Raw genomic sequence first — 17,632 nt, 5'->3', positions numbered from 1 at the left:
TGAATTGATTCAATCATAACTTTTATGATTTAGAAGTAGGTGTGTTAAACCATTGTATGTTGAGAAAATGTGTGTTTTGAACATTTATGGAGTGAAATTTAAGATAAATAATAACAAACGGATGTGCCAAAAACAAATATAATTTGAAATGTGCTAACTAAGCGTTAAAAATATGAAGATATTTATTTAAGTTGTTCTGGATATTTGTGGGAATATTATTTAAACCCTGCATCTCAACTACTTTTCTAATGTGATGTTAGTGATCAACTTTGTTGTGAATGAAATGTATTTTCATTATGTTTTATTTTACATCGTTTTAATTGTTTTTATAAAAGAATTGTAAATTAAATTTATGTATTAAAATATAATATATGTAATATTTATAACCTTTTTACAAGTTAAAGAAAAATTCTCAGATATACAAAGTTATGTGTAGCAAAGTTGGTTATTTTGCATGGCTAAGGAGTAACTATTTTAAACTTGTGACTAACAAAGGTAAATATTATTTATAGATATTTATTAAATCAAAATCTTAGGTGAATCAAAGATTCTTATAGTATATAGTAAAGTTCTCACCTACCATGTACGCCATAATTTTTAATGTTTTTTTTCTCTTCTTTGAACTTTTAAAATAAATATACAAAGAAGAGTTATGCATTCACTTATTTCCCCTTGAACTTGGAGGCACCTAGTGAAGACAAAATTCTTTGACCAAATGTCATCTCATGGGTAAGAACCTACTTAGTGGCATTCATTTGCAATATACAAGTATAAGAATTAGTTTGTCAAAATAATTCTACAAGATTTTTTCTTATTTGGACATGCAGTTATGTTTTTTTTATTTTCATTGTTTACATTTAAACAAAAGTCTTATAAAAGAGAGTTCTACATAATTGTTGTTGATAGAAAAATTGAGTATCCAAAAAAGATTGCATAGGTAAAAATGATTTAACCTTGTAGAAAATTTTCAAATATTTATTTTGAAATAAATCAATATATATATATATATATATATATATATATATATATATATATGTATTATTTAAGATGAATTTGGAGATTTGTTTTATAAAACATTTTATACTATCACAGAACTATACACATGCAGTGATTATATAAATGAGAATTTTTAAATGGATTTATTAATGAGAAGTTATGTTTACTGCTCAACTTCACATTCACAAAGCTAATGGAAACCCCTTTGCTTTTATCACATTTTATTATGAACTACCCTTTGTATGAATTACGATAATACAAGTTCACTTAAGGCATTGACACTTTTGCCACAGCTTCACCGTAGACTGGCTCTGACTACAGCCACTGTAGGGATGGATCCAACCCATTACCGAAATGTTAACAAGAATGGGGCTCAAGCTTTTGGAGAAAAACAAGTGTGCTGACGCTGTCACCTTGCTGCTCCATCAAAGGTCGAAAAACATGAGTAGAAATTAATTTTTAAAATTATGTATTCAACCTATGGTCATTACAAACACACTGGCCATGTTGAGTCAAGTTTCTACAATCCCAATCTCCACTATTGGACAAAGCCAAAAAATTTGAAAACAGGCGCCAACATCAACAAACAGACTAGAATCGACATTCCCATGTGAATGTCAGCGAGTTCGTTCGGTAGGTTTGATGTCACGAACAGCAGAGATGACAACATATGGATATTTTGATCATATATATTCGAGTAAGTGGACTCACCCACTCTCAGCATGGACTAGTGTAAGGGAACTGTAATTTGATTACAAATAAGCCTCTAACAACATAATCACGTTTTCATAGAAGTGCAGAGTCAAACTTCATTCAGCAGCTTTCCCCTTTCTTCTTATGTTTTCCCCAACGCCAGAGCTATGAGGTTCAGTCTCTAATAAATAGCACAGCATGTCATTGATGTTGTCCCCAAAGATGCTGTAGGCTTCCATTACTCGCAAATAGCTGAATCCCATAGAGAGCAGCATTCGAACGTTCTCTGGCAGCACACTACTTTCACTTGGCGTAGAGGTCGCTGGAAGGCTAGGAGAACGTGAGGCGGGTCGTCTGTTGGAACCTTGTCCAGAAACCATCACATCGCTCGAGTTTCTGGGACTACCAACTGTAATACACCCAGCCCACATCACAACGGCAATTACTGGTTAAAACTCCATTAAAGTTTTCCTCAGAAACCAATCACCGCCCCTTTGACACTCTTCAGATTTGCATCTACCGAGTTCACTTATTGAATTCCGCTAAGTTCTTATTCTAGTTTTCTAACCTAAGTGTGTTACGGTATTGATCAGAAGTACGTACAGTTTGATACTCCATTCGTGAAATGTTCCAACAATCTATTACATTAATCACCAACATTTTAAAACATGTGTATGTTAAAAGTATCATGTTTCGAACATATCCATGAAAATCACGTCAGAGTTATCAACTTTTGATTCAAAATCGACTAATTCAAATATCAGTGACTCTCACAATTCAGAAATGATCAACTAAGCATCATCTACAGCTTTTATGTAGACATTGTTAACAAGTTACCACACCAATACAACTTTCAGGATTCCCGTTCATAACTGGAGTAACCTTCAAACGTGGACGGTTAAGGTCACTCCCTTGTTGAGACTACTTCTAACCCAGACACATGAAACAGAATAGATTTCCATCAAGCCGGAATGAACTTATCAGGGGTAATAACGGAAAGCATACTTGTTCTAGAAGAAGAAGGCTCTGCTCCTGCTGATGAAGAAGTTTCCTCATGCCAGACGTTATGTATTCGACGATGTTCCCCTGCCAAGTACTCCGCACGGGATTCTTCGATCACCATGCGTTCTATCTCTTGCTCGGTTAATTCCATGTCAGAATAGTACCGCCCTTCTGCAAGTAGAACCTACAGATTCACCAAAAGCCATGTTGCAGATCCACGAAACATCGTTAGTTAAGGAATTTATCGTCACACTGATAGAAATACTAAATCAGTAGGAAAAGTACTAACATATGAAGACTAAATCCACATAACTACAACTAGTATGAGAGATTACACAACAAAAAGACACTTGAGATAAAACAATTGACATAAGTGAAGCACAAAAACAAACAAAAAAAGCCAATCTTAAACATATAATGGTATTACCTTACATTTCACAGCAAAATGAACGTCTAATAGAAAATACTATAAAATACAAAAAGTTTCATTGTAGATTATAACGTGAATATGGAATATACTGGAAAGTTCTTTACAAACAATTATGTTCTTACTCAAAATGCTAGTGGTGGGTGGTCATTCTGTCCTGTACATGGACTAGATACCATTTGAGAGGCACAGTTCACTTAACAAATAAATCCATGAGGATAGACAGTGATATACTGACCCAAACTTAAGGTAAGAGGAAAGTACCTTGTCTATCTGTAACTCTTGCTGGGCGTTAAGCGCGGCCTTCACCTGTTCAGTGTCTACATTTCGCTGCACACATCCAACACCAAGCATACCAGCATTTAAGCCACGAAAAACGAACAGAATCGTCAGCGACAGGTACAAAACGTTGAGAGATTTGCCAACAAGTAGTTCCACCATACTCACAACAAGGTCTCAAAAAGTGGTTAAAGACAAACTTACCCCTCGCAAACTACCGAAACCAAGCCCTGCTCCAACAGCTGGATTGCATGGATCGACGATAGCATTATAGTGGTTCCCACGATGATAGCTCAAGCGTATAGGAGGTAAATCGGTCTCATAGCTTCCATGAAAGATATTTATGGGTTCTGACCACACAGTAGACAAACAGAATAAGCGAGAGCGTCTGCAATATTTTGATATGTTAACTATTTAGATAGTGAAGTTCAAGAACTTTGCTACATGAACCCATCGAAGACTATTAAAATTAACATTGAAACACAAAAATAGAGAGAGGGAGAGGGAGAGGGAGAGCGAGAGAAAACAATACCTGCACTATATGAATAGATGTGAATGGGCCGATTATAAATCTCCGCCATTGCTTGTATTTCCAAATTATTCCCATATACCTTCAATGGTACACATTACCTTGTGAGACAGGTAAGAAAAAAGGGAAATAGGAACAAGTTACCAACAGCAACATTTATCAACATCTGTAACACTTGAAAAAATGAATAAACATATTGAGACAAAAAAACAACTACAAGGAGTAGATATTCGTAGTGTCGAAAACATTTAACAAAACACCAGTAAAAACAAAAAAATAATAATGAAGCAACACAGAAGTTGAAACCAAACCTTATCCCTGCGCTTTCTTTTGCAATAAGCTGTGAAGCTCTCGGTCACAAATTGAGAGAAGTGATCCCTCTCTTTCTCCTGCGAAAGGTGGAAACAACTCAAACTTCAATTCAACTCCAGACTAGGCCTGCTATTCAACCATAATCAACCCTTGCATTTCTTTCATCCCACAGCAATAACGCTGTGATAAGAATTCATTAGAAGCTGGCATGTTGCAATAAGTTTGAAAACTTAACCTTGACTGCTTTCAAGCTCTATATCTAGTAGGGAACGTGGAATGCACTAAACCGCATAGGTTCAAAAGTTTTCATCTTCTTGTCGTTCCACACATGCCTCAAGCTCAACCAAACCATTGCAAAAAACGACAATCTGACAGAATACCAACCATGTAGTCAATGCACATCTGCCGAGTCTCATCATACATCTCAGCGTCTCCATACACACGATCTGCTACAGCTCTGAAGAGGCAGTTCCCATCCTCCGCCATGTGCCTGACTTCAAGTCCTTTCACACGACGAAGCTCGATCACAAACTGACGTTCTCTTTCCATCTGCATCATGAGCCGGTAATGCACAAAAATTAAAAAGTTGCTGACGATAAAATGTTGACACATCGTTAAGAAAAACGCCCCATTTCAAGTGCAACAAAACTTCCAACATAAACAATCATGTGAAGATTCACCAGATTTATATGCAATAATGTCTTCCAAGCAGGTGCAGACAATCCGAGTGCTCTCAAAGCTTCCCCTAAAAAGCGACACTGGGCTTCTAGGGAGATCACACCGATATCATCATACTATGATTTAGATGTGTAATTCTTCCTTCGGAAAACTCTTGTGCATACAAAAAAGCTTATTACTACTGCTAACCAATAAGGACCAAGAAGTCATCCCAAATCCACCAGGACAATGACCTCAAGGCGTGAGAAAGAGCATAGTTAGGGTTAACGGCATACACAGTCCTCATAGCCGGAGGTGCCAGGAGTCCAGGGACTTTGTTCGTCAGCACTGTTGTAGCCATCTCCTTCTCCGTAAGACCGAGGAGACGTGGGCCGAGAGCTGTTTGGAGAACTGCGGGTGCCCTTCAAACCTCGCGGAATCCTACGAGAAGAAGGCCCTCGATTCGCACTTAAGGCGGAGCTTCCCACCCAACCACTTCTTCGTAATGAAACAGGTGTTAAGGGGGCTGGCGGGGCTAGAGGGATAGGTGCTGAAGCATATGAACATCCAACAGGGTCTGAAGTCATGAATGAGCTTGGAGGTCTTCCTGGATCGTTCTCTTCGTGGGTTCTTGACATAGGAGGTGTGTCACAGGATGCAGCTGATGGAGGATGGACAGGAGGTAATGACGCAGGTATGTGACTAACAGGTTGCAGGTTTGAAGGAGAATGGGATGTAGAAGAAGGCAGGGGCATAGAACTTGGTACAAGATGAGAGGTTAAGTTACATGACGCTGTATTCTGTCTGGCAGAAGAATTGAGTTGACCTCGAAATATTCTGCCAGGTTGCTTTCTGCTGTTTGCTTCTGATGATCGAGACAACTCCTCCAACAATGGTTCTTTTCGTATGGTGTCAAACGGCTTTAGTTGTTCCTCTCCATCAGAGTTGATTCCACGACCTGAATCCGTTCCATTCAGATACGATTCACTAGCCTCTAAGTTTTTGCCCACAACCGAGACATGCTGTGCCTGCCGAACCAGGTTCTCCTCTTTCTCGTCTGCTGCTTCCTCTCTGCGAATTTCTAAATTACAAGCAGATTGACTTCGACTCGCCGCAGCTTCAAACTCGCTAGTTACTCTTGTATCCACAGGAACAGCATAAGCTGCATTTTTTACACTTGCACCAGTAAGGTTTGAAGAATAGAGCTCCCCGTCAAAATTTTGAGGTTCGCTTCCTGGGATATCAGGAGATTCGTCCCCTGATACCAAGGATAAAGATGAAGAGAGAACTGTATAGGATGATGGCACTGACAAAGCAGGTGATTGCGAACTAAGAGGCAGCGTTGTCGAGGAAGAGGCTGTTGCAGAGGGAGTAACTGAGGCAGAATTTGAAGGAGGCCGAGACGGCGTTTGATTCGACAACCCTCCCCGTTGCACTACAACCCGCGTCATTGTATTGGTTTGAGTTCTCAAATACACAAATATACATCCGACTCCAAAACGGCGCCAGAGCACGAAGTGTAACAAACAAGCAATGGCCTTAATAACACCGGCTCTGTTACACAGTTCTCAACTCCTGCCCCATAACAACAATCCCTTCATCTACGGATGAGGTCCCCCTGCAGAGGCTTCGATGCAAAACAGGAGCCGTCACTTTTGCATCCGCGTTCTCGACAACGGGATTCTCATGACATCCGACAATCCCGTGTTTATGCTCCCCTGCCCTCGCCCGGCACAAGCATCAGAGTCCAGAATCCAAAAGTCCTCACATGCCAATGCCTCAAGATAAATCATAGGCTATGTTTTAGGGTATATACTGCCCAATACATTTGAAAGAAAATTGCCTGCTTTCAAATAAATGTAATATCCTTCTGAAAAGCTCGAGCACTTTGACTGGCAACAACACACCAATTCTGCACAAGCATGTTTGCACAGGACATGAGTCGTTAGTGCCAAATTTGAATTCTATGCCGCAACCAGAATCCTCACAAACAATACTTTGAGCCCAATTGGTATCAACTTTTCAGAATACATGATGATCATCCAGCATCCAATCAGAAGCAAATGACGACCCGAAGAAAACACGTTTACCCAGCAGAATCACATAGCGGGAATGCACTCCTAAAACTGAGTTTCAACAGTTGTGGACCAAATCCCGATGTAACAAGACCTTTCCAGCCAGCCAAACGTAACACACCAGATACAGGAGAGTAGCAAGGTTGATAGATGAAGATTATAAATAATACAGTCCAAACAAGCCAGTTAAGCAACACCTCGAGCTCTACAAACAATTGTCTTCCTGAAAAACCTAGTCCGTCGACGTATAAATCCTCGGAGGCAATCGATCACACAAGTGACATTCATGCCAACCTGCAACTATGGCACCGAAAGTAGTACGTTATAAAACGCCTCAGCGAAACAAATTACTTCGAACATACATACAGCAGGCTCGCTTTTCAATCTCCCAGGAAGTCAACACCCTCATCGCACTTCAATTAAAACCCACTCCCCTTCGTAAATCCAAAATTAAGACTACACTCGTACGTTAAGAACCACGCCCAAAACCGAAACCAGACCTCAACTCTTCGTCCGCAAAGTTAATGAATCCCACAGCACCGAAATTAACCAAACCTTCCATGCGACAGATCCAGTACCATCACCTAATTGGGACCAAAGGGGCCAGTTCCGTGAAAACGCATCCCACACCAAGACCCTCGCCACGCAAACCCCTGTAAAGCCGAAAGAATGCGCACTAGTCGTCCGACAAGCAAAGAAACTCTGCAGGCCCCATATCACGAAATGCGTGACGACGACTGATTCCGCAACACAAACCCCGAGGAGATTTTATCCGCTCTTCCCTGTCCCGTGGTGCTCACATGTCGCGCACAATCAATCAGTGAAGGGGCAGTGGTGACGACCCATTCTGAGTCAAACCCTAAGCACGGCAATAGGGATGCCAGGACGGCAATATGATGCGGTGCGGGCACACGAGGAAATGGGTGCTTGCGAACTTGAGGGCGTGCACAGAACACGAGGGTGGGGAGGGAGGAATAGTCAGGAAGCAAGCACGCAAGCAAGCAAACGAACGAACGAGCAAAAGATTGGAGTTGACAACAAAACCCACAAAGAGACACACACGTCTACAGACAGAGCAAGAGCGAAAGAGACACACATCCACACCCAACATACCCACATGCCCACACACACACACCTTCTTCATTGCCTCGTTGCCGCAACCTTAGATACCCTCCTTCCTTCCCGCATGAGATATGTCACCTTTCTCTCCCTCTCTTCCTGGCTACATGCTCTAGATTATCCCTCTCTCGCGCTCTCTCTCTCTCGCTCTCTTGCTTCTTCCCCTGCTTTCCCTTTAGCTCTTGGTCTTAGTCTTGGCCTCGGACCTGCCAATATCAACAATAACGGCGACAACAAGAGGAGTATGAATGAGGATGATGATCCACTTTCCTCCGTGTCTGTCGCTCGTGCACTCTGACTCTTCCTCACTGCTTCGTCCTCCCCTTCTTCTTCTGCTGCTTCTTCTGTCTGTCTGTTCGCTTTCTTTTCTCTTTTGTGGGTTTTGTCTCACTCTGGCTGAGAAGTGAAGTGAAGTACCCCCATGCGTAGCTACCCCCTGTTTCTTCTCCTCTTTTTCCTTGTGGTACTGCCTCTTTTTTGTCGTTTCTTTTAGATTTCATGTCCCTGGGTTTCTTTTCTATTCTTTTTTTCTATAATAATGTGTATTTTTTTGGCTTTGAGGAGCACAGCTGCTAGTGCTCCTGGACCAGAAGCAGTAAATTAACAATTGTACCAATTGTTATTGTTGTTGTCGTACGCAGCTGCAGCAGAGCCGAGCTCCTCCATCGCCCTTACTTCTCCCCCACGTATTCTTTCTTCCTTCCTGACTTGGTCTGATACTTGGGACTCACTCCCTTTATTTTAACCATTCCAAACACACAAATACCAACGACATTCATTCCTTTCTAACATTAGTGTTTATTATTATTAATGTCTTAAAGAGTATTCATATGACATTTTTCAATACTTTTAATTCGATGCTTTCTTTTTCAAACGAGACAGAAAAAAATTAGGATCTTTTAAAAATGTATACCTTGAAGTCACATTTAAAGCATAAATACAATTGCACTTTATGCTTGATTCTAGAAGTCCAACCCGAAAAAATTGCAAACTTAATTTCCACATATGAAAAACACAAAAAACATTCTTGCTCATCACAGCGAACGCGTCACTTGTTGGGCCGCTCCACACATAATTCGATGAATGAAAACATTTCTTAAATAAGAAAACAAACAACCAAAAACCGGAAACCATGTGCGGAGACATGGCAGAACGAGAGAACTTTGCACTCTGCATTCATCAACACAGAAAGAGCCTGTCAATGTCACAGAATCTCCTCCTCCTCCTCCGCAGCAGGCTCCATGTTCATTCGTTTTGGCTCAAAAATGTTGTTGTCGGTGCAGCAGACCTAGAGATGCAGAAATGCTACAGTGAGAGCTGGAACCTTCTGCTGCAGAAGCATACGAAGCAGTAGTAACAAAACACACACATTCACACACACACACACACACACACACAAACCAACACAACCTCGCAACATCAAACCCACTTGTATGTTGACGACAAACACAACAACCAGGAATGTGATGTTCGGCTTCTCACAGAGTTAAAAGGAACAATGATTTCAAGTAGAAGAGCAAACATGAAATTGTCATGACAAATTAGCATTCTCGCACTCAGTGGCATCAATCACATCGCTGTGGATCTCCTTTGCAAATTCTTTTCCACCATGAATTTATCAAGACATGCACTATGTTAAGACCTTTGCTTGCTTGCTTGCTTGCTTGCTTGCTTGCTTTCAACCATGACGTTTTCCTCTTGGCCTTTTTGTTCTGTTTTGGGTGTGTTTTTAAGTGTCTCTCATGTTAATTCTCATTTCTCAACAGAAATTTGTGTCCAGACATCGAAAGAGTGACCTTTGAGAACTCCAGTTGATTTGTTTTTATTTTTGTGTTTTGTTTCTGAGGTGCTTTTGCTATGTGTTTGAAGTTAGGAAATTCTCTTCGGGAATTTAGGGTGAATCTTAAGTAGTGTTCTTGGAAAGTTATAAAGACATCTCCTTTTAGTTGAAGTTGATACAGTAGTTGATAAAACAAAATATGTGATGTTTCACCAAAGAATATTCTATTATATTTTATTTAGTGATGAATGTATATACATTGATAAACATTGTTAAAGTGTTGTAAGGTTTTGATAAATACAAGTTAACTATCTTTAAACCAATATCAATATGTATTGTTAACATATTATAATGTTTTGATATATATGATTTTTTTTATTATTAACTTATATTGTACCATTTTTATTTTTTTTAAAAATCTCTCTCTCAATAGTTAAATCAAGTTAGAAATTTCTGTAATCTTACAATTTTATGCATGAAAAAATACAATAATTATTATTATTTAACAATAACTTCATTCTATTGGTTGTCACTCAATACATTTCTTGTTTTCATTCTTTTAAACACCATTAATAATTTATTTGAAACAAGATGTAAGCCATAATGCATGTCTAAAGTTTTAGAATATCCATACCTCATCATAAAACCTTATTGTTCTTAAAAGTGTTGTTTGCACCATTCAAAATGGTGTTTTGTCTTCATCTATAAATCAAAGATCAATTACAGTATAATAGACATTGCAAGATAAAGACATCACTTCGTAAACAGTGACATTTTTTCATTCTACTATACATTTAGGCAAGTTTTATGCCAATATAATCATCATACAAATGTACAACTATGTAAAACTCAATAATTGATATGCTTCACTTCTTCCAACATTACTTTAAACTTTTGTCATTTTATTTTGACACACACATATATATATATATATATATATATATATATATATAAAAAAAAAAATGTCTGGATTTAAAATATATCACAATTAATTTTAAATTCCTTATGTTGCATAAATTACAGAACTTTTCAAGTTGAAAAGAGAAAAATAACTTAGTTAAGCTTGATCATCTATAATCTCAAATTCAATGTAATAATCTCAAATAGATTTTAATAATGATTTAACTAATCATATTTAAAGAATCAAGCTCTAATATTAATTGGAGAAAACAAAACAACGCAGGAACCTTAAATATCTGTAGGTAGAATTTAAGAGACGTAAATAAGCCATATAATGTAATAAAAATATTTTGAGAATTCATACATTTTATGGCTTACTTACATATATACATATTAGAATTTTGAGAAAAAGGTCATAGGGTCTTTAAAGCTTTGAAATGAAGACAACACAATGCTTTTAATATCAACACCTACCGTCCCTAATTATGTTATATACATAAAAATTTTAATGATAAAATAATTTAATTATTATATAATTACCTCAATATTACAAGTAATAATTTATTATCTAGATAATACTTTTAATATTTATTTAACAAAAATGACTTTAAGAAAATTCCTTGTCAAAGAAAATTTTATCATTATTTTTGTATTTGTTAATCTGGTTTTGAAAAAAATTAAATAGATATTTATTTCAGTTATCAAGTGATATTTTTAATCCGCATAGAATGCCAAATTTTAGATCTTAGAATAATCTATTCAATTTCAAGAGATTCTAAATCTTTTTTAAGCTGGTTTTCTATGGATTCTTTACAAATCCCGTATAAAAAAATATAAGTAGCAAGTCTAATTTAGATTTTTTTAATAAAAAAACAACATTACAAAAATGATTGTAGTATTAAATTAAAGCTGTTAAATACTTTCTAAAAAACATTGTTGATAAATTAAGTGATAAGTTATAAGCAAGGCAGACATCAAATTATTTTGCCTTACATGAAGCAATTATATATTAATTATCAAATTCTTTCTTAACTTTTTAAATTAGACTTCTGAATTTTACATTCATTATTTTTTAAAACAATTCTTTGATTTTAACATGAGCGTTGAGTCATTCCATTATGTTTTGGTAGAGTTTACTTGTTCATCTTTTTCCAAATATGTTTCTTTATTTATTTTCATTTAAAAAATAAATAAAATTATATGTACATTTTTTTTCTCTTCTATCCATAGGAATACATTCGTATTGTTCATAAATAATCGATTCCAGAATAAAATTGTCTTGTGGGAAAAAATAATAATAATAATAATAAATGAATGTTAATTTCATATCTGTCATATGATATTTGAAATAAAATTAGGTTCAATGTTAAGATCATGACCTTTGTGCATAATAGTTAAAGAAATTAGAAAACGTAGTTTGAGTTTTGTGTTAAAATCAGATTCATATAGAAAATACCCAAAATATAAATACCAAAACCAGGATTACAATTAAAGTTGTGCTAACCAATAAAGCCTCTTATTCTTCTCTTTTGTATTATCATTTTTTTGCAAAAAATAAAATAAAATACATTCATAACAATGTTCAATATGGTGTCAACACTTGTTTATTTATTTGTTCCCTTCAAATTATTAATTTAGTATTCCTAAACACATATCATTAATGCCATTAGAGTTAAGAAGAGAGTTTATATTTTTTTAGTATAAATTTTCAAATGTTTTACATATTATATTTATTTGTGATGAAATCCAAGTTTTAAAATTTATTTCAGTATGAATAATATAGTTCAATACTTCAATATACAAAATAACTCTCAAGACATATATATAAGTTCAACTTTCTTCATACAATCAATCACTTAATTAAATTGATATCATACATAATATAATTATAACAAAAGAATAAAATAAAATTGAAATAGAAAACAACTTATTAGCCTAAAAAAGTAAATTTAAATAAAGGAAATGCTCAACGATGTCTTGTTTACCGATCATGTGTTTTATGAGTACTTGAAATATTATTTTATTGATACATCTACAGAAAAAACATGTTGAAGTCTTAACCATTATGTTATTTTCAAATTCAAAAAAATCAGTCATCTTAAAAACCAATAAAGAACAAAACCGGAAAAAAAAAAAAAAAAAAAAAAAAACAACAACAACAACAACAACAAAATATGCAATGGCATGCTGTCATACATCCCACAAGAATTGTAGTTGTAGTATGGAAGTGTACAAAGCCATAAGATTGTGGTCATTAAATCTCCATTTGAAACAAAGCTCTAACAAACACACCGACAAACAGTTTTAACGAGATCCGATTCTGAGACCCGGCGGGTATACTCGCATTCCCTGCCCATGACCGCGCAAAGATTTTCCCAACCCGTGACGGTGTATCGGATCGTGTCATGGTTCATCACTCCCACGGAGACAGAGCCTCCTTTCGAAAGAACCCAAACCCGCGCCACTTCGGCATCGTCGTCTTCGTTGTTCCCTCCGTCATCTCCTTCGTCGTCGCCTCCGTCGACTCCGTTGTCGTTTTCGTCGACGTGGTAGGCTCGTTCGCTGTGGGTGCTGTGGGTGCCGAAGGAGAGGTTGTTGATGGAGGAGGACGACTCGTCTGGAACGGAGCCACGGAACTTGTAAGTGTGGAGGAGCAGGTGCAGGGTAGTGGAGTGGAGTGGCGAAGCAGCGCTGTGATGTAAGGGGGTGGGGCGGAGGAGTCAAGCGGGTGATGGTGGTGTTGACGGAGGCGTCGAATTTCGCTTCCTTAGGTCTTGTGGTGCAGCTGAGGAGGATAATAGTTTGAGGGGAGGATTAGGGGTTGCTTGTTGTCCAGGTAGTGAGGGAACAGCTTTGCTTTGAGCTGTGAGTTTGGGTTTAGGGTTTGCGTGAGTGAAGGTTGAGTGAAGCATCACCATGTGGCATGAGGCACGGCGGTCGGAGAAGAAGGTCCATGAGATCATGGATGCGGCGAGAAGGCGTGCCCAGAAGAGGGCTGTCTTCTTGGCCAAGAGACGAGTGGATCCGCATCAGACGCTGCGAGTAGTAGGGACGCGGTGCCGTGTGCACCATGATGCTACCATTTATCAGGCCACGGAGGATCAGCAAGGGTTAATTCCGTGGAATGGGAAGGAGGACAATCTCATTGATCGCTTTGACGGACGGGCGTTGCTGGATTTCATACGGGAGTATAATTCGTCTGGGAACCACCATCTGCAGCGAGAGAGAACTGAAGAAGAAGAGGAGCTTGAGGTGATGGTCAATTTTCAACGGTATCGGGATCTTATCAAACAGCGACGTCGGGGGCTGTCTGACAAACAGGGACTGGATTTTGTGGAGCAGGAGCTGGAGGCAAAAACCGTGGCTTCGTTTGCATCTGATAAGCAGCGGCCGGTGGCAGCAGCTAAGCCTACTTACGGACAGGTCGGATTTGCGTACGAGGGAATGAGCGGGGCAGGGGCAGGAGCTTCGAAGGAGGAAGCGTTGATTGCCGGGTTAGGGGAGAGCGATAGTGATGAAGAAGCTGCGGAGGAGGAGGAAGGGAGCAGTAGTGAAGATAGCGAGGACGAGTTAATTGAGTCAATTGGGCAAGATTATGGGGTGCAGAGATTTAACTCATTGCTCAGTCTCGATCGCAAGTTGAAGGAGGAGGAAGGGCGGCAGAAAGAATTAGTGAAAGGGGACCCAGCATTGAGGAAGTTGAGCAGAAAGGAACGTCGTAAGGTTTCCCAGCAGGAAAGAGAGCGGGAAAAGGAGGCAGCTAGGCAACTAAATAATCGGCCTCTTCAGATTGATCCTTACAGGGAATTGAGGAAAAGTCCTACATATGACTCTTATCACTCTCATCACAGAGTACACAGAGGAAGGTCCACTTCTCTTTCTCCTCCTGTTTCAAGGTCCAGACTGGACTATCGTTACCAGGATCCTGACCCAGATGACCGGGACCACTATGGCAGGAAGCGGAAAAGTTCGGGTGGCACCACTTCCACGATCGAGTACATTACCGAGTTTGGGATCGAGGGAACTGCCGGTAAGCCTGAACGAAACATGGCAATGCCAGTATCACCTCCGTCGATTGAGCTAGATGCTCCTCGTCATGTGCTTCCATCAAGTCGGATTCTTGAAGCTTTACATAGTGATCCAGCAGCTATTGCTGTAACACCATCAGCTTCTGGACTATCAGTTACCGATTGGGATGCGCGACAGAAAGAAAGAGAATCGAGAGGCTCTGGTGTTTCTTCTTCCTCTGCTCTTGCGAAACTGAGCAAAGTCGCAACTCCTGGGTCAGCTTCACAGAAGACTTCTCATGCAAATGAAAAGTCTCAAGAAACTCCACAAGAGCGTTTGAAGCGAATTATGAACAAGCAGCTGAGTAAGCAAATAAAGAAGGATATAGTATCGGAAGCAGGGAAGAAGAGGGAACAGGAAAGGGAAAGACAAGAGAAGCTTGCTGAGACTCGCCGCATAGCCCAACGTAGTAGACGTGGTCGCAGCAGAAGTCGAAGTCGCAGTCTGTCCCCAGTGAGATATCGCTACAGAAGCAGGAGCAGAAGTCGAAGCCCTATTCGGTCCTATCCAAGGTCATCCAGTGAAAGAAGCCGCAGCCGAGTGAGGAGTTGAGTGCTATCAGCATGCACCTGCTCCGCATGAAATTGTCGGCTGAAAGGCCTATTGGTGTGTTTTCCCTCACTGCACTTCCCGAGTTCCTGCAGTATGCACTTTTGAGCAACGCTAGGGCCGTGAGTCTCACGTAGTTTCTTCATTTCTGTTTCCATATGATGTCACGTGGAGGACGCTTCCTGGATCCCAGCTCCACCAGCTCACAACTAACCAGCCTCATTGTACATACGACTCTTGTAATGCTCATCTGGGGATTTCTACATTGAGGTATAGTGCATGCTCATGCAAGTTCTCCTTCTGTGAATGTGGACAGAGTAATTTCTTAAATGGACCTCTGCGCACACATAATTTTGCTCGGGGTTGAAAGCCCTGGTCCTCTACGATCATGGCTGAACTCTTGCCTACTCGACCTTTGTTGACCATTGTATTCTTATCAGTTGTCGTCTGCAGAAGCACGTCACTCTCGACGTCAACGTATTGCAGTTGACAAGAGTCTTTTACTTGATTTAATTTAAGTATCAGTCTGAAATTATTTACGTTGGTTGCGTAATTTAGTTCTGAAGAATATATGGTGTGACTCCGCAAATTGCGAAGACTGTTATATTTGATTTCATTATATATTTGACAGCCTACTTGGGTTGTCAGAGCTGTTGACGATACCGTGTTCTGGAGCGAAAAATCTTTTCTTTAATTCAAAAATAATTGTCTTGTCTTTCATCTCAATCCAAGTTGGATAGTTGTTATGTTTTCTTCCAAGTTCCGAGCCCAAGCTTGAAAAGCTGAAGCTGACCTTAAATACCTATGTAAAGCCTACTCATAGATTGTCTACTCCCCAACTTGCTCTATAATTTTTGATGCTAAGATTTTAAACAATTCCTTCGAATAAATCCTTCAGTTCCTGTTCAGAAAACCTTTGAAAACATGAATGAAGCAGACCTGCATGCTCCTTTTAGTCTCCTTGTAGTATGCAATGAATTTAACATGACAGAGCTAATTTTCAAAAAAGCAGACCATGTAAAATTCTAACTTCCTCACATTGAGTACTCTGGTTGTGATTAGATAAATTCAATGCTACATTTTCTACAATAGAATGCTAGAATTCAATAGGTGAGATTGGAACTTGTAACTGGAATTCAAATAGTCAAATTTAGAAACATACTTTGAGGTGCAACATACCATAATCTAGTACTTCAAGGTTATTGTTGATCAAAATAGATCAAAGTATGCATATATATTTTGAAATGAATCTTTTAGGTTTTATTTTTCAATAAAACAGACATTTATTGATTTTGATTTTGATTTTGAATATTATTTATTATGAAGTGAAAATTAGGACTCAAATGAACATTAATGTGAACTTTAATTAGGAATTTGAAAAGATTTTTCTAAAAACTTTATACTATAGAAAGAATCTCATATCTTTAATGAGGCACATTAGATTGTATTCAATTTTTTAATATAAGATGTTAAAAGTGTGATGTTATTTTATTCCTCCTGTACCTCGAGATTAATTTTTTAGGTCTTTTATATCTATGTTTTTTTAATTATATTTCTTTAATTAGTTTCTAAATTTACACACAATAAAATTCAAACACAAGATAGTTTTTGTTAATAATATACTTTAATAATTGTACATTCATGGCAAGTAAAGAAATCTCTATGTTTTTCATTTTTTAATAGACTGTAAATTGAGTACTATCAATTACAAGACATTCATTGAATATGTATCTAACTTTTTTAAGTTGATTTTATTTATGAAAAAAATCATATGAAATAAAAATATGGTTGTAATTATTTGAATAAGATTTATTACTAAAGAACTTTTTATGAAAGTGAATAAAAAATAATATTATTTATAAACTTTCTCTACGCATGTAAGACCAATTCAAATATTTTTATTAAAAAAAAATTATTATAGAAGATTTTATGGTTTATTCATATCTCAATGGATGTTTTGTGGAGGTTTTAAATAGAGACTAAGTAGCTATAGGTGTAATCCATAGCAATTTGTATGATATCAATTACAAGAAGCTAAGTAGAGTTGAAATAGCTAAATTTGGTGACATTCCATCTATTTCAACAAAAGTTTGTATAACCATCTCAATGTCAAGAATATGAACTTTAAAATACCATAATTAAGGTGAATATTTGTAAATAAAAGAAAAAAAAAAAAAAAAAAAAAAGAGGAAAAAGTGAAATATCTTAATAATGGTTTGTAAAGAATGTATACAAGATTAAAAACA

General features: G+C 37.9%; 2 protein-coding genes and 1 long non-coding RNA gene across 5 annotated transcripts; 1 reads left to right on the top strand and 2 right to left on the bottom strand.

Annotated features, from left to right (window-relative positions):
- Positions 1-1,438: 1,438 nt before the first annotated feature.
- LOC112284790 (OVARIAN TUMOR DOMAIN-containing deubiquitinating enzyme 6) lies at positions 1,439-10,279 on the bottom strand. Of its 3 annotated transcripts, none has more exons than XM_073535513.2 (11): positions 9,732-10,279; positions 8,106-9,377; positions 5,192-6,807; positions 4,623-4,787; positions 4,238-4,315; positions 3,930-4,008; positions 3,602-3,747; positions 3,383-3,448; positions 2,695-2,875; positions 2,293-2,327; positions 1,439-2,098 (listed from the first exon to the last, which is right to left on the bottom strand). In XM_073535513.2, the coding sequence occupies exons 3-11, from the start codon at positions 6,344-6,346 to the stop codon at positions 2,069-2,071; spliced, it is 1,935 nt and encodes a 644-aa protein (XP_073391614.1). In that variant the 5' UTR covers positions 6,347-6,807; positions 8,106-9,377; positions 9,732-10,279; the 3' UTR covers positions 1,439-2,068. The 3 variants fall into 3 exon arrangements, with proteins under 3 accessions (XP_073391614.1, XP_090107861.1, XP_024380795.1); XM_090251735.1 differs by lacking the exon at positions 2,293-2,327 and having other exon boundaries at positions 8,106-8,823; positions 9,003-9,377; positions 9,732-10,187; XM_024525027.3 differs by lacking the exons at positions 2,293-2,327; positions 8,106-9,377; positions 9,732-10,279 and adding an exon at positions 7,555-8,044.
- A 1,521-nt stretch (positions 10,280-11,800) lies between these two features.
- On the bottom strand, positions 11,801-12,959 carry LOC141045606 (uncharacterized). Its single transcript, XR_016504097.1, has 2 exons — positions 12,274-12,959; positions 11,801-12,098 (listed from the first exon to the last, which is right to left on the bottom strand). It is a non-coding gene; the product is annotated as an uncharacterized LOC141045606 (long non-coding RNA).
- A 453-nt stretch (positions 12,960-13,412) lies between these two features.
- Positions 13,413-16,046, top strand: LOC112285114 (uncharacterized). The gene is made up of 2 exons (XM_024525650.3): positions 13,413-15,443; positions 15,703-16,046. The coding sequence occupies exon 1, from the start codon at positions 13,686-13,688 to the stop codon at positions 15,387-15,389; it is 1,704 nt and encodes a 567-aa protein (XP_024381418.1). The 5' UTR covers positions 13,413-13,685; the 3' UTR covers positions 15,390-15,443; positions 15,703-16,046.
- Positions 16,047-17,632: the final 1,586 nt, after the last annotated feature.

Source organism: Physcomitrium patens, chromosome 7 (assembly GCF_059467195.1).
Source record: "Physcomitrium patens ecotype Gransden chromosome 7, ASM5946719v1, whole genome shotgun sequence".
Taxonomy (NCBI): Eukaryota; Viridiplantae; Streptophyta; class Bryopsida; order Funariales; family Funariaceae; genus Physcomitrium; species Physcomitrium patens.
The sequence above is the reverse complement of the archived record's forward strand: the minus strand, read 5'-3'. Positions and strand labels throughout refer to the sequence as shown.